General features: G+C 44.2%; 2 protein-coding genes across 2 annotated transcripts; one reads left to right on the forward strand and one right to left on the reverse strand.

Annotated features, from left to right (window-relative positions):
* The first annotated feature begins 640 nt into the window (after positions 1–640).
* Positions 641–20,692, forward strand: LOC124016063 (heat-stable enterotoxin receptor-like). The gene is made up of 28 exons (XM_046331584.1): positions 641–751; positions 1,232–1,449; positions 1,615–1,727; positions 2,144–2,211; positions 2,442–2,660; positions 2,854–2,972; positions 3,160–3,256; positions 3,353–3,458; positions 3,610–3,766; positions 4,333–4,418; positions 4,535–4,652; positions 7,321–7,402; positions 7,787–7,889; positions 8,109–8,171; positions 13,438–13,509; positions 13,979–14,083; positions 14,337–14,423; positions 14,734–14,866; positions 15,000–15,137; positions 15,414–15,502; positions 15,592–15,683; positions 16,470–16,628; positions 17,973–18,165; positions 18,543–18,717; positions 18,890–18,988; positions 19,148–19,242; positions 19,333–19,409; positions 19,509–20,692. Exons 2-28 carry the CDS (start codon positions 1,239–1,241, stop codon positions 19,711–19,713), a joined length of 3,261 nt encoding a protein of 1,086 aa, XP_046187540.1. The 5' UTR covers positions 641–751; positions 1,232–1,238; the 3' UTR covers positions 19,714–20,692.
* Positions 19,629–23,022, reverse strand: LOC124016064. The gene is made up of 3 exons (XM_046331585.1): positions 22,778–23,022; positions 22,245–22,409; positions 19,629–21,477 (listed from the first exon to the last, which is right to left on the reverse strand). The coding sequence occupies exons 1-3, from the start codon at positions 22,863–22,865 to the stop codon at positions 21,170–21,172; spliced, it is 561 nt and encodes a 186-aa protein (XP_046187541.1). The 5' UTR covers positions 22,866–23,022; the 3' UTR covers positions 19,629–21,169.
* Between the last annotated feature and the right edge of the window lie 7 nt (positions 23,023–23,029).

Consider the following 23,029-nt stretch of genomic DNA (forward strand, 5'->3'; position numbering starts at 1 on the left):
TTCAACTGCAGATTGCCCATTTAAAGGGCCAGCAAACCGTTTTATAGGCTTGCAATCAACTTGTTTTATAACCAACAAATTTATCTGCAACACACAAGGCATCCATTTTATGGCCTTTTGTGACCTTCGCCCCTCTCACAGGAAAAACTCTCCCGTCTACTGAACGTGGAGTTTCTGGGACATTCTAGACTGTGTTGCTATATATTAATTATGTCATTTCCATTGTCCTCAATACGATTTCACATCTACCTGTTTGATTTTCACATGCCTCCTTGTCAACATTCCTGTCTTTGTTTTCATCTCTTGTATTTTTGTTCCTCCTAATGACATTGTTTCCTCCAATTCCTTCTACTAGTCAGTTGAACATTGGATTTAGGCCTACTCTCTATTGTATCCTATACAAGGAAACAATAGAGACTCAATAAAGGCCATGCTTAAAGAGATAAACTCTCAGAGGCAAGTAGATTATTGCAGGGCCTACAATAAGTTAATAAGGGCAATTACAATGTTTCTATAGGGTGTTCTACATACTACAGGATTCTTCCTATAAGTTGACAGGGTCGACAAATCGCATGTTTATTAACATGATTAAATCATTCAGTTTCATATTGAGATATATAAATAAATGAACTGTAGGTGTCGGGCATAGCTGCCCTCCCTCGTCTGTGTGCACAATCTGTCACCTGGTGGTTGTTCATTAACGCGTGGGACAGAGTGGCTGACAGGTGCTATCTCACTGAAGCGCTCACAGGTGGGTCTATTGCCTTCGCTACTCCTTCAAACCTTTCTACTTTTAATACCAGAGGGCTGTCTACTTTTTGTTAATTTACCATGACTTTATCCAGAGAGTTGGTTGAGCTGACATAAACAACTTCACCTCTTTAAAAAAAAATGACGTTCTTTCTTATCCCATTTTTTTTTTGTTCTACCTTAGCTCTGGTAGGTGTCTCTCATGTGATTGCAAATAACTTAGTGTGTTAATTTGTTCTAGTTCTAACATTGTTTCTCATTTTATATTTATATCTAAGAATTGAAGTAGGTTACTAAAACAGACTTTTTTTTTTTAAACATCCCATTTTTTAAAACAACTTTTTTACTAGTTCTAATTTCTTTCTTTCTACCTCTTTGGTTTGGAGTGGCCTTCAGCCCTGAAGGGGGTGTCTACATCTGAATTTAGATAGTGGAGTTTTTTTTAAACAATATTTTTAAAATTAAGTCCTGTTCTGTACAGCATCAAAATGCTGAATTCAAAAACAATTCTGTGCGTTGGAGTCTTATTTGTGGCACTTGTTGAGAGCCGAATGCTGGACAAGTGCATGAAATCCAAACCCAAATACACCATGAACGTTGTACTTTTGGAGGATCAAACCTCAGACTGGAGCCTCGGGTTTGTAAAGGTTGCAGTGTTGCAAGCAATTGAAGCGGATTGGCAACTGAACATGGCAGCAGGTACAGAAACATCTATTTATATTTTCTTTTGAATTGACTTTGTCAACATGAAATGAATTTGTCATGATAAACACAATTCAGATGTAACCTACCACACAAACCTATTGGACATTTCATTATGCTTGATAACCGTTATTATCTCATCCTCCTACAACACTTGCCAAGGTTTGAACACCAAGTTAACGGCTAATTTCAATGGGTTCAACACCACGCTGTACAAACGAAGAGGCTGTGGGAGCAGCACCTGTGAGGGAGTGGAGATCCTAAAGTCCCTGCATGTGAGCCAGTCGTTTTTAGACAGTAATGTCCATTCTCATTAGGATACATTGTCTTCCAGGAGACCATTGCGACTTGAAGATATTATATGTTGACTGATTTAGATGAGAAGATGAATTGCCATTGAAGTGTAATTTCAACCATTCACTGTAGGCATATCTTTTGGATCCGCTTGGCAACTGAAACTGTTCTAAGACATCAGGTGGCGAAGTTCTCATTCTTACGGACGTATGCCGCAATGACTATACTGAAACTAAACAGCAATTTCAGTCAGATTAAAATTGGGCTGATGAAGAGGGCCTATAAGATGAATAAAGATGAAATTATTTCAGAAAGAGTAAGAGACAGGGACAAGCCCTTCCCCATTACTCAACAATATGAGTGCCTATGTTTATGTACATATTTGTTTGTGCTCCAGACTAAAGGTGAGGTGGGATGTGCCATGCTGGGACCCTCCTGTACATTTGCCACTTTCTTTATGGTGGAGTAAGTACTTTCTCTGTCTTGCACGCACACACGCATGTTAATGATCCCCGTCTCTGTCATCCCCATTGAACAAGCATTTGTTTTGCCTGATTATTAGTAGTTGATGATGTGTACGTGTGGTAAATGACCCACTAGGTGATTATGATAACATTGTTTATTGTTATGCTGGTTTATAATATGCTGTCCTGTAAGATAAGGACAGATTGTGACCCCCGGTCTGTGTGTCTCAGCGTGGAGATAGGCCTGACCCTGACTATCCCCATCATCTCCGCCGGGAGCTTCGGTCTGTCCTGTGACTACAAGGCCAACCTGACCCGCCTGCTGCCCCCGGCACGCAAGATCTCCAACTTCTTTGTCCACTTCTGGAACTTCACCAGACATGGTCTGAAGATGCACTGGGGGAGGGCTTATGTCTACAAGAAGGCAGACCAAACTGAAGACTGTTTTTGGTGAGATGGAACACCTGTGCATTTGAAAGGGGATTTCCGCCATGTACACACATACAGACAGTACAGAGATGGTCATAGCATGTGTATGGTGGACTGTAACACTGTAACATACACACGTAAGTTTGATTGATTGTTTGTTGTTGGGTGCTCCATGGTGCACCGTTACATCACTTCCCTTTTGCCATCGTCATAGGTACATCAATGCTCTGGAGGCACCCTCGTTCCATTTTGCTATGTCAATCTCAAGAGAGATGCTACGCAGCAAGAAAGAGCTAAAGAAAGCTATTCAGTCTGAAAACAGACACAGCAACGGTGTGTATCTCCCTCTGTCTTCTTCAATACCTTCTCAAGTCTTATCCATGCCTTACACACCACTGTTTCCACCACGAATACGAAGTAAATCAATGGTTGCTAAAAACAAAACCTTTGTAATCTAGCTACATGCTTTAAGGTGTTATTTAATCACACAGTTTTATCACCCCTGCACAATGTTTTTCAGTATTCATTCTCTGTGGAACCCCAGATGACATCACCGCTATAAAGAACGAAACAACGATTCCCCCAGAAATTGTCTTCCTCCTCATCGATATCTATAAGTGAGACTGGTTTTGGCAGTTTGTTACACTGCATTACATAGTTTTTTGGGGGACACTGATTGAAAGTTGAAACCATGTAACTTTTCTATCTCCTAGCCATGGGTATCACACGAACATGACTGCCAACCCAAGCATGGACAATGTTCTGGTGCTCACCTTGCCTGAGAGACAATACAACAACACAGTGGTTTACAACAGCACGGTTAGTCCCTGCTCCACTCATCTGTCTTCATTCCTCAGTCCATCTGACTTCCTAATGTCTGAACAGAGATACCATCTCTCTCTCTCTCTCTCTCTCTCTCTCTCTCTCTTTCTGTCTCTCTGTCTCTCCGTCTTCCCCTCTCCTGTTGCAGGAGTTAAATGACTATGTGGCGGGGTACCATGACAGCGTGTTGCTCTTTGGCCATGTGCTGAGGCAGAGGTTGACCAGTGAGCTGAGAGGCAGAGCAACACAGTCCACCACCACAGAGCTCCCCGATGTAAACCCCTTCAGGAATGTCTCTTTTCAAGGTATAGGAGGGCCTAATGGCCAGGGCCATGGTCCATCCTGTCCTCAGTCCTCCTTTTAAACACCATAACATTTTAAGTCAGGCAATGGTGAGAACCTATACTTGTTGGACTTGGCAAAGCTGTTCGGCGGCAACCTTTAGCATCTGATCTTTGACTCTCGTCCAACGGGAACTTTCGCAAACCTCCGTCATTCTCCACACACGACGAAAGGCCACACATTATGCAGAATCCCATTCACTTAGATTTTTTTTTACAGTGCAGTACATGGCTAATTAGAGTGTTCTCTCTTGGCTGACTTTTATGGTCAATGTTTCATATTTTGTCCATTTATAGCTGAGGACCATAGTAGTTCAGCTGGTTATATGTCTTCCGCAACCTCTTGTATTAGATAACATTTCCCAACCTGAACCTTGATAATGGCACTAGGCCGTAGGAATTGTTGCTCACAGAGGTGTGATTATTTGTGCTATAATAAGGGAGCAACTGGTTGTTAAGGGCAGGTGTTTCGGTCAACAGTTAAATGGTGATACTCTTAAAGGGTTAGACATAATAGTGTCTGTGTGCAGGTATGGGGGGACACTACGTGCTGGATGAGAATGGGGACAGGGACGTGAACTTCTCTGTGATTTACACATCCACCATCGATAAACAGGTAGGCTTCATCCAATGTAACTGTTGGAATGGTCACCATGTCCGTCCCCTGTTAAACAGCAGCAGGACATCATTTAATGATCACTTCATAACGCTGTCATTGCACCTCCCCTCCAGTACAAAACCCTGTTTGTGTTTGATACGTCCATAAATGAGACCAGAGTGGAGGACAGCACCCCCTCACTGCCCTGGCCCGGGTCTCAACTGCCAGATGACAAGCCAATCAACCCTAACGGTAATGGCATACAGTGCATTTGGAAATTATTCAGACCCCTTGACTTTTTTCACATTTTGTTACGTTACAGCCTTATTCTAAAATTAATTTTAAAAGAATCCTAATCAATCTACACACAGTATCAGATAGTGACAATGCAAAGTTTTTAGAATTTTTAACAAATTTATAAAACTAAATAAACAGAAATACCTTATTTACATAAGTATTCAGACCCTTTGCTATGAAATTCTAAATTGAGCTCAGGTGCATCCTATTTGCCATGATCATCCTTGAGATGTTCCTACAACTTGGTTGGAGTCCACCTGTGGTAAATTAAATTGATTTGACATGATTTGGAAAGGCACACTTCTGTCTATATAAGGTTCCACAGTTGACAGTGCATGTCTTAGAAAAACCAAGCCATGAGGTCGAAGGAATTGTCCGTAGAGCTCCGAGACAGGATTGTGTCGATGCACAGATCTGGTGAAGGGTACCAAAAAATGTCTGCAGCATTGAATGTCCCCAAGAACACAGTGGCCTACATCATTCTTAAATTAAAGAAGTTTCGAACGACCAAGACTCTTCCTAGAGCTGGCCGCCTGGCCAAACTGAGCAATCGGGGGAGAAGGGCCTTGGTCAGGGAGGTTATCAGGAGCCTGATGATCACTCTGACAGAGCTCCAGAGTTCCTCTGTGGAGATGGGAGAACCTTCCAGAAGGACAACCATCTCTGCAGCACTCCACCAATCAGGCCTTTATGGTGGAGTGGCCAGACGGAAGCCACTCCTCAGTAAAAGGCACAAGACAGCCTGCTTGGAGTTTGCCAAAAGGCACCTAAAGACTCTCAGACCATGAGAAAAAGATTCTCTGGTCTGATGAAACCAAGATTGAACTATTTGGCCTGAATGCCAAGCATCATGTCTGGAGGAAACCTGGCAGCATCCCTACGGTGAAGCATAGTGGTGGCAGCATCATGCTGTGGGGATGTTTTTCAGCAGCAGGGACTGGGAGACTAGTTAGGATCGAGGGAAAGATGAACAGAGCAAAGCACAGAGAGATCCTTGATGAAAACCTGCTTCAGAGCGCCCATGACCTCAGACTGGGGTGAAGGTTCACCTTCAACGACCCTAAACACAGCCAAGACAACACAGGAGTGTTGTAAACACAGGCTTTTTAATACATTTCCAAATCATTCTAAAAACCTGTTTTTGCTTTGTCATTATGGGGTATTGTATGTAGCTTGATGAGGAAAATGAAAACAATTTAATACATTTTAGAATAAGGCTGTAACGTAACAAAATCTGGAAAAAGTCAAAGGGTCTGAATACTTTCCCGAATGCACTGTATACGCTCTAGTAAAAGGTCAGAAGCAGTTTCTACCCCATAGCGATAAAACTGCTGAACAGTTAATCAAATGGCTCCCCGGACTATTTGCATTGACCACATTATTTTATTTCAATTTTTGGCATTTAGCAGACACTCTTAACCAAAGCAACTTACAGTAGTGAGTGCATACATTTATTTCAATGTACAATCACTGGACTCTAACCACACACTCACTGGACTCTAACCACACACTCCTGGACTCTAACCACACACTCCCTGGACTCTAACCACACACTCCCTGGACTCTAACCACACACTCCGTGGACTCTAACCACACACTCCCTGGACTCTAACCACACACTCCCTGGACTCTAACCACACACTCCGTGGACTCTAACCACACACTCCCTGGACTCTAACCACACACTCCGTGGACTCTAACCACACACTCACTGGACTCTAACCACACACTCCCTGGACTCTAACCACACACTCCCTGTGACTCTAACCACACACTCCCTGGACTCTAACCACACACTCCTGGACTCTAACCACACACTCACTGGACTCTAACCACACACTCACTGGACTCTAACCACACACTCACTGGACTCTAACCACACACTCACTGGACTCTAACCACACACTCACTGGACTCTAACCACACACTCACTGGACTCTAACCACACACTCACTGGACTCTAACCACACACTCACACATACTACACTGACACTCCAACACCCCCCCACACACACATGCATATTGACCACACACACACACACACACACACACACACACACACACACACACACACACACACACACACACACACACACACACACACACACACACACACACACACACACACACACACACACACACACACACACACACACACACACTCATTCACACTCTTCACACACTCATTCACACTCTTCACATACACTGCTGCTACTCTCTGTTTATTATCTATGCATCGTCACTTTAGCCTAATCTACATATTACCTCTATTACCCCTTGATATTTATTCGCTACCATTACCCCTTGTACCCTTGTACATAGCCTCTTTGTAGTTTTTGTTGTTGTGTTACTATTTTCTCCTTAGTTTATTTACTTTAAAAAAACTCTGCATTGTTGATTAAGGGCTTGTAAGTAAGCATTTCATGGCAAGGTCTGCATCTGCTGTATTCGGCACATGTGACAAATAAAAAAAATAAAAAAATGTATATATCAACACTAGTGCTACTAGTAACAATACAAAGTTTATTCTAGTACACAAGCTCTTTTGAAGTTTCTGTTACGTCTTGGTACGAAGATAAGGTATTGGTGGGGGGGAATACTTATTCTATGTTTGTGATTCCAGATCTGAAGACAGAGGATATCATTGTGATCGTCCTGAGTGCCAGTGTTGTGGTGGTGACTGCCATCGCTCTGATCTTCTACAGGTCAAATATGCACCACACCAACCTCTGTGTTCTCACTTCTGTCCAATCACATTGTTACTTGATGACATGTCTCACTCACCTCTGTGTTTGTCTATGTATTATTATTATTATTAACATTATTATTATTATATTTATTATATTTACTGCTTGGTCACTTTAAACCTGATTACACAACTGTCACCAGAATCCCTTTCATTGATTGCTACTGATATTGACCTTGTATATAGTATACATTCCTGTGTGTATTTTTCTTTTTTATTACTTAGTATTACTGCATTGTTGAGGAAGAGCTTGCAAGCAAGTATTTCTCTGTACTGTTTACACTTGCTGTATCCTGTGCACGTCACAAATAAACTCTGATTTGATGTGATTTATGGCCAATAGGCAGAACATGAAGGAACGTCAAAACCAAAAGAGGTGGTCCCACATCAGCCAAGACCTGATTGGTCCGCTGGATGGGAAAGAGTTAAGCCTGGTCTCACTAAAGGTGACCTCCCTCACCTCCTCCTTGTCATGATGTTTTTGCCTGTATGTTTCTATTCATAGTATGTCATCTCTCAAACTCCCATAATGCATTGCCAACACAAGCTGGTGTTACACTGATGTTGGTTTAAATTCTTTCATTTACATGCTGATACTCCCTGTGTTCTCTAATACCCAGGGATTTATTCCAAATTATATATCCCTTTTTCTTTCTATATATCAGATCGATGAAGACAACAGGAAGGACAGCTGTTACCAGATTCACAGGGCTCGCTATGACAAAAAGGTGCCATTACACTCTTTGGTCCATAAAATGACTTAAACACGTGGTGTGAGGTGTCATACCAGGGTCGTTCCGTGAAAATATTTCCCTTTGTGTCCATTTGATATTTTTAGGACAAATTGTGCACCAATATAACATTTTAAAAGCCCACTCATTTTATAACCCACTTAACCCCCATATTTCAGCATCATTGTAAAGCCCTAGTTATCCTGTTGCTTTGACAAAGTCATTTCGGAAGGTTATTATTTATTTCATGTGATTAGTGGTTCATTTACGTTGGTCCCTCATTTTAAGGTCAAGCCTGTTACTTGAACTGAACTGTCGTTAGTATGGTATACTATTCCTTTTTTAAATATGTTTTTCAAAATGAACATCTCTGATTCAGAGGGGTTGGGTTAAATGCGGAAGAACATTTTCAGTTGAATGCATTCAGTTGTGCAACTGACTAGGTATCCCCCTTTCCCTTTCCCTTAATAGTCAAATTACATTTACATTACATTTACATTTAAGTCATTTAGCAGACGCTCTTATCCAGACCGACTTACAAATTGGTGCATTCACCTTATGACATCCAGTGGAACAACCACTTTACAATAGTGCATCTAAATATTTTAAGGGGGGGGGGGGTGAGAAGGATTACTTTATCCTATCCTAGGTATTCCTTAAAGAGGTGGGGTTTCAGGTGTCTCCGGAAGGTGGTGATTGACTCCGCTGTCCTGGCGTCGTGAGGGAGTTTGTTCCACCATTGGGGAGCCAGAGCAGCGAACAGTTTTGACTGAGCTGAGCGGGAACTGTACTTCCTCAGTGGTAGGGAGGCGAGCAGGCCAGAGGTGGATGAACGCAGTGCCCTTATTTGGGTGTAGGGCCTGATCAGAGCCTGGAGGTACTGAGGTGCCGTTCCCCTCACAGCTCCGTGGCAAGCACCATGGTCTTGTAGCGGATGCACTTCAACTGGAAGCCAGTGGAGAGAGCGGAGGAGCGGGGTGACGTGAGAGAACTTGGGAAGGTTGAACACTAGACGGGCTGCGGCGTTCTGGATGAGTTGTAGGGGTTTAATGGCACAGGCAGGGAGCCCAGCCAACAGCGAGTTGCAGTAATCCAGACGGGAGATGACAAGTGCCTGGATTAGGACCTGCGCCGCTTCCTGTGTGAGGCAGGGTCGTACTCTGCGGATGTTGTAGAGCATGAACCTACAGGAACGGGCCACCGCCTGATGTTAGTTGAGAACGACAGTTTGTTGTCCAGGATCACGCCAAGGTTCTTAGCGCTCTGGGAGGAGGACACAATGGAGTTGTCAACCGTGATGGCGAGATCATGGAACGGGCAGTCCTTCCCGGGAGGAAGAGCAGCTCCGTCTTGCCGACACTCAGCTTGAGGTGGTGATCCGTCATCCACACTGATATGTCTGCCAGACATGCAGAGATGCACTCCACCTGGTCATCAGAAGGGGGAAAGGAGAAGATTAATTGTGTGTCGTCTGCATAGCAATGATAGGAGAGACCATGTGAGGTTATGACAGAGCCAAGTGACTTGGTGTATAGCGAGAATAGGAGAGGGCCTAGAACAGAGCCCTGGGGGACACCAGTGGTGAGAGCGCGTGGTGAGGAGACAGATTCTCGCCACGCCACCTGGTAGGAGCGACCTGTCAGGTAGGACCAATCCAAGCGTGGACTCGCCGGAGATGCCCAACTCGGAGAGGGTGGAGAGGAGGATCTGATGGTTCACAGTATCGAAGGCAGCCGATAGGTCTAGAAGGATGAGAGCAGAGGAGAGAGAGTTAGCTTTAGCCGGAGCGCCTCCGTGATACAGAGAAGAGCAGTCTCAGTTGAATGACTAGTCTTGAAACCTGACTGATTTGGATCAAGAAGGTCATTCTGAGAGAGATAGCGGGAGAGCTGACCAAGGACGGCACGTTCAAGAGTTTTGGAGAGAAAAGAAAGAAGGGATACTGGTCTGTAGTTGTTGACATCGGAGGGATCGAGTGTAGGTTTTTTCAGAAGGGGTGCAACTCACACTCTTGAAGACGGAAGGGACGTAGCCAGCGGTCAGGGATAAGTTGATGAGCGAGGTGAGGTAAGGGAGAAGGTCTCCGGAAATGGTCTGGAGAAGAGAGGAGGGGATAGGGTCGACGGGCAGGTTGTTGGGCGGCCGGCCGTCACAAGACGCGAGATTTCATCTGGAGAGAGAGGGGAGAAAGAGGTCAGAGCACAGGGTAGGGCAGTGTGAGCAGAACCAGCGGTGTTGTTTGACTTAGCAAACGAGGATCGGATGTCGTCGATCTTCTTTTCAAAATGGTTGACAAAGTCATCTGTAGAGAGGGAGGAGGGGGGGAGGGGGAGGAGGATTCAGGAGGGAGGAGAATGTGGCAAAGAGCTTCCTAGGGTTAGAGGCAGATGCTTGGAATTTAGAGTGGTAGAAAGTGGCTTTAGCAGCAGAGACAGAGGAGGAAAATGTAGAGAGGAGGGAGTGAAAGGATGCCAGGTCCGCAGGGAGGCGAGTTTTCCTCCATTTCCGCTCGGCCTTCCGGAGCCCTGTTCTGTGAGCTCGCATTGAGTCGTCAAGCCACGGAGCGGGAGGGGAGGACCGAGCCGGCCTGGAAGATAGGGGACATAGAGAGTCAAAGGATGCAGAAAGGGAGGAGAGGAGGGTTGAGGAGGCAGAATCAGGAGATAGGTTGGAGAAGGTTTGAGCAGAGGGAAGAGATGATAGGATGGAAGAGGAGAGAGTAGCGGGGAGAGAGAGTTTTTTGTTGGGACGGCGTGATACCATCCGAGTAGGGGCAGTGTGGGAAGTGTTGGATGAGAGCGAGAGGGAAAAGGATACAAGGTAGTGGTCGGAGACTTGGAGGGAAGTTGCAATGAGGTTAGTGGAAGAACAGCATCTAGTAAAGATGAGGTCGAGCGTATTGCCTGCCTTGTGAGTAGGGGGGGAAGGTGAGAGGGTGAGGTCAAAAGAGGAGAGGAGTGGAAAGAAGGAGGCAGAGAGGAATGAGTCAAAGGTAGACGTGGGGAGGTTAAAGTCGCCCAGAACTGTGAGAGGTGACCCGTCCTCAGGAAAGGAGCTTATCAAGGCATCAAGCTCATTGATGAACTCTCCGAGGGGACCTGGAGGGCGATAAATGATAAGGATGTTAAGCTTGAAAGGGCTGGTAACTGTGACAGCATGAAATTCAAAGGAGGCGATAGACAGATGGGTAAGGGGAGAAAGAGAGAATGACCACATGGGAGAGATAAGGATCCCTATGCCACCACCCCGCTGACCAGAAGCTCTCGGGTGTGCGAGAACACGTGGGCGGACGAAGAGAGAGCAGTAGGAGTAGCAGTGTTATCTGTGGTGATCCATGTTTCTGTCAGTGCCAAGAAGTCGAGGGACTGGAGGGAGGCATAGGCTGAGATGAACTCTGCCTTGTTGGCTGCAGATCGGCAGTTCCAGAGGCTACCGGAGACCTGGAACTCCACGTGGGTCGTGCGCGCTGGGACCACCAGATTAGGGTGGCATTACGCGGTGTGGAGCGTTTGTATGGTCTGTGCAGAGAGGAGAGAACAGGGATAGACAGACACATAGTTGACAGGCTACAGAAGAGGCTACGCTAATGCAAGGAGATTGGAATGACAAGTGGACTACACGTCTCGAATGTTCAGAAAGTTAAGCTTACGTACAAGAATCTTATTGACTAAAATTATTAAAAATGATACAGTACTGCTGAAGTAGGCTAGCTGGCAGTGGCTGCGTTGTTGACTTTGTAGGCTAGCTGACAGTGGCTGCGTTGTTGACACTACACTAATCAAGTCGTTCCGTTGAGTGTAGTAGTTTCTACAGTGCTGCTATTCGGGGCTAGCTGGCTAGCTAGCAGTGTTGATTACGTTACGTTGCAAAAGAACGACAATAGCTGGCTAGCTAACCTAGAAAATCGCTCTAGACTACACAATTATCTTTGATACACAGACGGCTATGTAGCTAGCTATGTAGCTAGCTACGATCAAACAAATCAAACCGTTGTGCTGTAATGAAATGAAATGAAAAATGTGATACTACCTGTGGAGCGATGATGTTGTTGAGTGCGGAAGTTCTATTCAGTAGACGTTGGCAAGCTGTTGGCTAGCTAGCAGTGTCTCCTACGTTAAGGACCAACAAATAGCTGGCTAGCTAACCTGATAAATTAAGATAATCACTCTAAGACTACACACTCTAAACTACACAATTATCTTGGATACGAAGACAGCAAAGACAACTATGTAGCTAGCTAACACTACACTAATCAAGTCGTTCAGTTGAGTGTAATAGTTTCTACAGTGCTGCTATTCGGTAGACGGTGGACGTTTGCTAGCTGGCTAGCTGCTGGGCAGATAGCAGTGTAGACTACGTTAGGACGACGAAATACGGTTGCAATAGAAGTGCTGACTGTTTCACTTTGTTGTCCTCTTTTTTTCCTTTTTCTTCTGTCCTTCTTTTGTCCTTATTTTGTCTTCCTTTCTTCTGTTAACTAGATATTTGTTGTTGTTATTCTTTGTAAGCTAGCTAGCTTCTTCCAGGAGAGTCCCTAGCAACTGCTTAGCAACAAGTAAACAATTCTGCTAGCAATTCACCTAGCTAAGATAACTGTACAATTTTATGAAAAAAAATAGTTAATTTTTCAAAAGCCTGTCTTGTTTAGTTTGTTCCTTGTTTTGTCTTCTATTGAGTCTTGCAGTTTTCTCTTGATTTTTTCGATGTACTTCACTCTAAAAAAACATTTAAATCTCAATAAATACAGGAGCTCATTTTTCAGCAGCTGCTCAATTTAGAACTCCAGGCACCTCTCAAATCATAGTGTAAAAGCAGATGAGCTGGTTCTAGTCTTTGTGGCAATTTTCTGGTGTTTTGTGGTGGAAAACTGAGCAGGTTGAGCATAAAACGTCAACCCTGTTACCCATAGATAGACAGGCTAGAAATGTTTGAACAATTTTTAACAAATTGTGAAACTTGTTGCACACAATAAGCTTCCATTCCCCCTGTCACAAGGGGATTATGGCTGATTTAAGATGAAATCGATGAAATCGTCAACCCTGTTACTATGTTTGGCACTTAATAGGCTCTTACTATAGTATATTTTTATTTAACCTCTTGAGATGGGGGGAAAAGTGTTTTTCATGAAGTTGAATATGTGCTCTTCGTGACAGTTACACTTCTTGAAAGGCACTGAATTGGTGGAACGACCCACCAGTAACTACTCTCAAAGGCTGAAATGGGCGTAACTTCTACTCTATTATTATGGATCTATTATTTTCAGCCCGTGATCCTGAAGGAGCTGCAACACACAGACGGCAACTTCAGTGAGATCCAGAGGATTGAGCTCAACATTGTAAGGTTCTTGCTAATGATGTTATTTCCTCTCCGCCGCTATCGTGGTTCTCCTAACCTGCTGATTCAAACAGTAGTCCAGTCAGCTGTCCACTGATCTAGTGTCCATTTTGAGTGTCTATGTGGCCCGGGCTCAAGGTCAACCACATATTTGCTTATCTTGATGTGGTGTGAACAACAGAGGTTTGCAGATTTGTGTGTGTGTGTTTTGTGGCTTTGTGGCCCTATTGTGGCCCTATCTCCTTGTCAATCAGAGGAGATAGCCAATGTGACCTTATGTGAGCAACTAGGTGATAAAAGTAGAGTGTGTAAATGAGTGTGAGGAAGTCAAGACCAGCCATGAGAGGATGTCTTTCACTCTCTCTCTCTCTCTCTCTCTCTCTCTCTCTCTCTCTCTCTCTCTCTCTCTCTCTCTCTCTCTCTCTCTCTCTCTCTCTCCTGCTTCCTCTCTCTCTTTCTGCCTCTCTCAGCTCCTGCGTATTGACTACTACAACCTGACCAAGTTCTATGGCACGGTGAAGTTTGAGTATGGTCTGTTTGGAGTGTTTGAATTCTGTGAGAGGGGATCCCTGAGGGTAAGAGGATTGGCAGAGAACATGACTTTATGGTGGGAATCAGTGGCCTACTTTCCACCCATATATCTTCATTGTGCAATGATAAGCAAATGACATTTACACACATGTTGATTACAGGACTCCTTTACAGACAGCGCCTGGGTCACAATCACAGTTACATTCACTCAGTTTTCAAATACCCTACCAGGCAGAAACAAAAAAACTCAAGCATAAACTGAGCTGCAGTAAACTCTGTAATTCACTGTCTTTACAGTATGTCCTTAATGACACAATCTCCTATCCTGAAAAGACCTTCATGGACTTGGAATTCAAGATATCAGTCATGTATGACATAGCTAAGGTATGCTTATGTAGTTTGGTTGTACTATGTGTTTACTGTGGGTAAATGCACTGACATTGTAATATGGTGTAATCCAGTGCCCCCCCCCCAACCTTTTTTGCTTACTGTACCACCAACTGAATTTTGCTCTGGCCGCGGTACCCCTTAAGTACCCCCACATGTGCTTTTTACCAGTAACCCTATGGTCTCATGAGTCTTCTCAAGTACCCCTAGTTGTCCTAGTACCCCTAGTTGTCCTTGTACCCCTGGTTGGGAACCACTGGTGTTGCATGCTGTAGCTGTGTGGGGCTCACCCTGGTGGCGGTTTCAGGGCATGTCCTACCTCCACTCCAGCAACATTGAGGTCCATGGCCGACTGAAGTCCTCAAACTGTGTGGTGGACAACCGCATGGTGGTCAAAATCACAGACTTTGGCTGCAACACCATCCTCAACCCCTGCAAAGGTGAAGCCCTCTGCCCACTATGTCCCTCACAAGTAAATGATTCAACCTGAAAGTATTATGGGATGAAGTTAGTAAAAAACTCAAGCAGGGGAGTGATTTGATATCCCATTCTGGTCCCTCTCCTTTCTGTCAGACTTGTGGACGGCTCCAGAACACCTCCGGAAGCAGGGGATCTCCCAGAAGGGTGACGTCTACAGCTTTGCCATCATCGCTCAGGAGATCATACTGAGGAAGAGCCCCTTCTTCACCCAGGCCTGCTCCGACATCGCAGGTAACAACGGTCTGACGGCTAGAGTCAGAGAGTCATGCAGAACAGTTTTCAGCAATAGTAAAAGTTATCAGGTTTTTTATGTCTATGCATCTCACACTGGTAATTTAACAGCGGCTCCTGCTGGCTATTACATGTAAATACAACTTCTGCTCACTAGGGATCACTGTTATCAATTACTATTCTAGGGATTATGCAAAAGGAGAGTGAAATTCGTATTATTTTACTGTAAATGAGGGCATGGCTGTCAACTGAATTCCCCTTTTCCTTCCTCCCCAGAGAAGCTGTACATGGTGCAGTACCCAAGTCAAACTGGCTTCTTCAGGCCAGATCTGAACTTTGAGACAGCAGCAGAAAACGAGGCGGAGGTACAAGGCCCCTCATAGCATTCCTCACGTACGCATGCATATCTGTGTTAGTTTGTATGTATGGTTGTTATTGTACTTGTCTCCTGCAGCTTTACATGCTGATAAAGAACTGCTGGGAAGAGGACCCAGAGAGGAGGCCAGACTTCAAGAAGATAGAGGGATCTCTGGGTAAGATATTCAGGTAAGCCCAGTGCTTTATGAGAGTGTGAGTGTGTGTTCATGATGTGTGAGTTTGTGTGTGTGTGTGTGTGTGTGTGTACATAATGCCTGATATTCCATATCTACACTGAGTGTACAAAACACAATCCTAATATTGAGTTGCATCTCACATGGACTCACAAGGTGTCAAAGTGTTCCACAGTTGTGTCAAGTTGGCTGGATGTCCTTTGGGTGGTGGACCATTCTTGATACACATAGGAAACTGTGGACTGTGAAAAACCCAGCAGTGTTGCAGTTCTTGACACAAACCAGTGCACCATGCACCTATTACCATACCCCATTCAAAACACTTGTCACCCTCTGAAAGGAAGACGTACACAATCCATGTCTCAGTTGCCTCAAGGCTTAAAAATCCCTCTTTAATGTGTCTCTTCCCTTTCATCTACACTGACTGAAGTGGATTTAACAAGTGACATCAATGAGGGATCATAGCTCTCACCTGGATTCACCTGGTCAGTCTATGTCATGGAAAAGGCAGGTGTTGTTAATGTTTTGTACACTCAGTACATTTAGTCAATCAAAACCCTTTTTACAAACCAAAAGCCATGGCATGTAAACAGCTGATTTGTGTTTAACATACAGACGTCTTAGAAATGTAGAGTTCTATCAATGCGTTATTCATGCAAACGTTGGAGTGATAGACAATCTCCAATTTGGATGTTTCTCTTGTTAAAGATTTTCTGAGCTATTGGGCTTTTATCATTATAGAGATTTGCTCATTTTTGTTCCATGTTCCACAATCATTCAGCAACCTGCACAACCAGGCTAATGAGAGCTACATGGACAACCTGATCCGTCGGCTGCAGATGTACTCCAAGAACCTGGAGCACCTGGTGGAGGAGAGAACCTCTCTGTACAAGGCTGAGAGGGACAGGGCTGACAGGCTCAACTTCCTGCTCCTGCCAGCGTATGTCATGCATCCCAGTTCAACCTTAACCCTTAACCCTAACTCTAACACTAGCTTCATGTCCACATCCTGGCTCAACTCTAACCCTATCTATCATCCTAACCTTAACCATAACCTGAGCTTTATGTCCACATCCTGGTTCAACCCTAACCCTATCTATCATCCTAACCTTAACCCTAACCTGAGCTTTATGTCCACATCCTGGTTCAACCCTAGCCTGAGCTTTATGTCCACATCCTGGTTCAACCCTAACCCTATCTATCATCCTAACCTTAAACCTAACCTGAGCTTTATGTCCACATCCTGGTTCAACCCTAACCCTATCTATCATCCTAACCTTAACCATAACCTGAGCTTTATGTCCACATCCTGGTTCAACCCTAGCCTGAGCTTTATGTCCACATCCTGGTTCAACCCTAACCTGAGCTTTATGTCCACATCCTGGTTCAACCCTACCCTGAGCTTTATGTCCACATCCTGGTTCAACCCTAACCTGAGCTTTATGTCCACATTCTGGTTCCACACTAACCTGAGCTTTATGTCCACATTCTGGTTCCACACTAACCTGAGCTTTATGTCCACATTCTGGTTCCATCTATCCACATTCTGGTTCCACACTAACCTTAACATTCTGATTCCACACTAACCCTTTATGTCCACATTCTGCCACACTTTTTATGTCCACATCCTGGTTCAATTCTGGTTCCACACTAACCTGAGCTTTATCTATTCTGGTTCCATCCTAATGTCCTTAACCCTACCCTGGTTCCACACTGAGCTTTATGTCCACATCCTGGTTCCACACTAACCTGAGCTTTATGTCCACATCCTGGTTCCACACTAACCTGAGCTTTATGTCCACATTCTGGTTCCACCCTATCCCTATCTACCATCCTAACCTTAACCCTACCCTGAGCTTTATGTCCACATCCTGGTTCCACACTAACCTGAGCTTTATGTCCACATTCTGGTTCCACACTAACCTGAGCTTTATGTCCACATCCTGGTTCCACACTAACCTGAGCTTTATGTCCACATCCTGGTTCCACACTAACCTGAGCTTTATGTCCACATCCTGGTTCAACCCTAACCCTATCTATCATCCTAACCTTAACCCTACCCTGAGCTTTATGTCCACATCCTGGTTCAACCCTAACCCTATCTATCATCCTAACCTTAACCCTAACCTGAGCTTTATGTCCACATCCTGGTTCAAGCCTAACAACCCTAATCCTCTTAACGCTTAACCCTAACACACCTGCCAGCCTATTTAGCTTTTGGAAGCCAACAGAACGATAAGGAGTCGCTCAGCCTGACCTCCCATCCCCCTGCTTCCTTCCTCAGCCCAGTGGTGCGTTCCCTGAAGGAGACGGGCAGTGTGGACCCAGAGCTGTTTGATGAGGTGACGGTCTACTTCAGCGACATCGTGGGCTTCACCACCCTGTGCCAGTACAGCACGCCCATGGAGGTGGTGGACATGCTCAACGACATCTACAAGAACTTTGACAGGATCCTGGACCACCATGATGTATACAAGGTAGTTGGGACTGAGGCTTGACATGTTCACATACAGTGCTTTGTAAAAGTATTCACCCCCTTGGCGTTTTTTCCTATTTTGTTGCATTATCAACCTGTAATTCAAATGGATTTTTATTTGGATTTCATGTAATGGACATACACAAAATAGTCCAAATTGGTGAAGAGAAATGAAAAAAATAATAAATTGCAAGCCACTGTACTAAAGAAGAATCTACAGTACTGTTGTAACTGTAGTATTATGGAATTGAAAGCATTCATACCATTTGAGATGGAATAGTTGAGTGGGGACAACAGTCTTCATATGAAATATGAATGTTATTATTGTATTCAGATGACATTTCAGAGGGATATCATCTCTTCTTCTCTCTCTGCCAGGTGGAAACGATCGGTGATGCGTACATGGTGGCGTCAGGGTTGCCGCGGCGCAATGGCAACCGGCACGCAGTGGACATCGCCCACATGGCCCTGGACATCCTAGCTTTCGTAGGGACCTTCCAGCTCCAACACCTACCGGGCATACCCCTGTGGATCCGCATCGGGGTGCACTCAGGTACCCCATCTTAGCACAACATAACTGGCCCATACAGTAGTTTGTATAGATCTTAACTTTTCCCACAATTTAGTTTTATTTTAAGTTCATAACATTGGGCCAATACAGTCCTGTTAGCAACACTTTCAGTGACTGCTGTGTTTAGCTTTCACTGTGTCTGGTGTATTTACAGGGCCGTGTGCGGCGGGTGTGGTGGGGAACAAGATGCCACGTTACTGTCTGTTTGGAGACACGGTCAACACTGCCTCACGCATGGAGTCCACAGGCCTGCGTAAGAGACAGCACACACAGACAACGACACATCAAACATAACCACTGGGATGAACACTTACATACATTCTCCTCAGCTATCACAAGCATAGCTCCATTCTAGCAGCGTATATTCACCATAGTTCACCATAGGATGACACCTCTCATGCTTCCTCTCCAGCACTAAGAATCCATGTCAGCCAGTCCACCATAAACATCCTCCAACGGACAGACTGCAAGTTTGAGTATGAGCAGAGAGGAGAGACCTTTCTGAAGGTAAGCGGGGTTCATAAAGCTATGCGATGGTTTTGTGAGTATAGAGTTCAGATTATGCCAACAATTTGTATGTTTGTGTATGTATTATAGGGTAAAGGCAATGAGATGACATACTGGTTAACAGGGGTGACAGGGACAGAATACAACCTGCCAACGCCCCCGACAGCGTGAGTAGAAACCACCCATTCTGAACTTATACATTATCTATCACTCATATCCAGCATTATGTATGTCAAATAATCCAAACCTCTTGTCCCTGGTCCCAGGGAGAACTTCCAGAGGCTACAGCAGGATCTGTCTGAGATGATTGTGTCCAGCCTGGAGAACAGAGGGCCAGGGACCAACGGCATGGAGAAGAGGAAGACCCTCTCCACCAGAGTCAGGAGGAGGGAGACCAATGGGAGCCAGGAGGACGGCCTGCCAGAGTACCTGCACCTGGCCATCACAGACATTCCCAGCACCTACCTGTAGCCACCCAGGACCAGACTGCCTCCTGTGGGGATACAGCGCTACTACACGCTGTCAAACGGTGACAGTGGAGTCAAGTAGTCTTATATTCACCTGATACAATAGCTACAGTAATGCCTTATACATCGGAACCCTGACTGTTTTCCAAGGAATTTCCGGGTAAAATACATGGTTTTCTGGTTGGAGATAAAGGTTATTTTGGGTCACATGAGCAAAATGTGTGGAGACGTTCCATAAATAGTCTGTAATGGAGATGCTTTAGGAAAACCTGAACCAGTAAACCAAGGAACAGGATGGTACTCTATTTTAAGAAGCCCCCAAAGAAAAGACAAATATGAGTATTTCTGCATTCTCTCAGCGATCAACAAAGAACAATTGTTCAAAACAATATCACTGATTGTCACCGAAGCACAATAATAATACTAAAGCTTAATATTGCCATCAATAATGTGATGAATACATCTTATAAATGATGTATACACACAGTGTTGGTTCATAGTTTCTCATTGTAATCTCAGTGCATTTTATTGGTTCATAGTTTCTCATTGTAATCTCAGTTCATAGTTTCTCATTATAATCTCAGGGCATTTTATTGGGTCATAGTACAAAATGTGTTTTTGTCCTCAAATTTGATAGAGTAGTCTGAAATGCCGTCATTTTAAAGGCCCACAATTTTTCTCGAGGGTTTCCAACCTTTATTAAAGTGTGTCCACTGAATTGAAACCAAATAACTTTCTGTAAAAAGATCAGTATACTTTTGTTTAACCAAAAACCTTGCCTCTACATCTCTGAGGTCAGAGAACCTCTTTCTTATCGAAATGTACTGTATTGTATATGAGTCGGAGTAAAATTTCGACATAATAAGTTTGTGTTTTGTTGATTGTGATGTGTCAAATATATCCACAGGTTAATAGCCGTTGTCACCTTTACTTCTACATGATCTAAAAGTGAATTATAAAGTGACTGTAAATGTTATTCCAAATTTTTGCTCGTTTTAAAGTCATATTTACAACTGGTTTTACATTGACACATATCGACAAATTGCATCATTTCACTGCATTTGATTAATTACATGTTGTTTTTCCACATCATACACAAATGTACAGCATGACATATAGCCATATAATTGGCCAGATAATACCTTCATTCTAAAACTACCAGCAAATTCTACACAGAATAAGAGTTCAAATAGAAATATCCTATAACAGCCATGGTATTATTGGAGTTAACCCAATCTACTCAGATTTGTCTTATTGTCTTTGACAATATTTAAGTATGGAAACACAAGTACATAGTTGTCTCCCATAGTATTCTCTCACAGGTTTGGTCTTTACTCCTACACCATCACAAATGTAAACACGTGCATCTAAATGATTATACTGTACCAACAATACTGCAAAGAATAAGTCTGTTTGCTTAACAATGGCCATGTGGTTTTATATGTCAAAATGATGTCCTCTCAGTCGGAGCATTGCACAGTCTTGGTGGTCACCAAAGCAGCATCCCCCAACTCAGTGGCAGGAAGTGGGATCCAATGCTCCCTCAGACCATTGCACATGAACATGCCGCCTACCTCCCCAAGAGAGCCACACACAGAGGCCCCGCTGTAGGTGGATACCTCCTGCCTGTAGCATGTTTGGGTCCCACCATTCTGCTGAGGACAGGATGGAGGGGCCTCCTCCTCTCTCTGTACCACGGCTGATGTACAGTCTCCCTCCACAGGTGGCAGGGCTTTAGCTGGAGGGTTAAGTCCTGCCTCTGGTTCACCTGGAGCAGAAACAAGCATTACCCAGCATTATTCTTCCTAAAGATAAATCTACATTAACATGATAAAGAAGACCTATACTTCTAATCTGAATCATAGAATAATTGGCAGGAATTGGATAGAGTTAAGAAGAATGTTCTCTCGGAAAAGCAAAATTCAGAAATATATACAACAATGCCGGCCCTCTACCCATCACTCAATTCCAAACATTGTTAAGTTAAATGGTTGTTCTATGTCTTCTATCCAGCTCAACACAGAGCGAACTGTGAGCAGGAGGGATGTAAATTGGGGCTGGTATTCAGGGCATGTATCCCTGTATGTAATGGAGCTAACCTAGTAATCTTATTACCATTCAGTGGTGTACTCACATGTAGTAAGTAGCAACTGTTGCCATTTGGGTGTTTATTTGTGTGTGTGTGTGTGTGTGTGTGTGTGTGTGTGTGTGTGTGTGTGTGTGTGTGTGTGTGTGTGTGTGTGTGTGTGTGTGTGTGTGTGTGTGTGTGTGTGTGTGTGTGTGTGTAAGTATGAGGTCATTGGGTGTGAAGAATACTTTTTTGGTCCTCAAAAACCAACGGATGCATGCTAAGAGTAAAATAGACAGTAGGGCAGTCCCCAGAGAGCCTATCAGAGGGGAACAGAAACTAGAGGAGCCTCGTGCTTAATTTGTCTTCAACCCCACTTCACTCAAATGGAAGCACTGAACAAAACACTTGCTGTGAAACAGATAAAAAAAGACACATTGTCCATTAACCTCAATGGCATTCCTTACCTGCAGTGTGATTGCGCCTTGCCTGCATTTTGTATATGATGAACCATAGAAACATTGCCAGGATGGAGCCGTTCACTATGACGACCATTGATATCCAGACAGCTGGACTCACTGCCGGGTCGTACTGGGGAGGAACGTCGCTACTCCATTTTACAGGTGGGGATTCTGGTGGAAAAGGATGGCAAAGTCCCCATAATACTGTATGAATGACTATGCTGTATCCATCGCTAAGCCAATGTGGAGGATATATAGCTCCATATCAATGCCATGCTATAGAGAAGCCAGTGAAATAAAAAATGTTCCTCTTGCAGACAATAAGTGAGGACAACCAAGATCAGGGCTCTATTCAATCTGTATCTCTGTAGAAATGGAAAGGTCATTTCCTATTGAGCGGACATCTGCAGTGTTTACCGTGAATGCAGTCTCTGCTAACGTGGGAACATTGTCTTTAAATTCTAGTCACGATGTAATGTTGAATTACCCCGATATGGATTGAATAGATCCCTTAGACAAACAAGAGCAGTGAAACTCACCTGTGGCTGGCTTTGGCCTTATCAAGGGGATACAGGTGATGAGCAGTTTGTCCCACCTTGTGCCCGGATTACAGGTCTTCTTTGCCATGTCGATGTCTGGTCATGTAATTAATGCCCACACTAGAGAACCTGCTGCCTCACTCTGTCCTCATGGAGCTGTGTGTGTGTATGTGTGTGTGTGTGTGTGTGTGTGAGCCAGAGAATAACATGCAGTGAAACCATTTGGACCAGACATAGACAAAGAGACGAGGG

Source organism: Oncorhynchus gorbuscha, linkage group LG26, assembly GCF_021184085.1.
Source record: "Oncorhynchus gorbuscha isolate QuinsamMale2020 ecotype Even-year linkage group LG26, OgorEven_v1.0, whole genome shotgun sequence".
NCBI classification, from domain to species: Eukaryota; Metazoa; Chordata; class Actinopteri; order Salmoniformes; family Salmonidae; genus Oncorhynchus; species Oncorhynchus gorbuscha.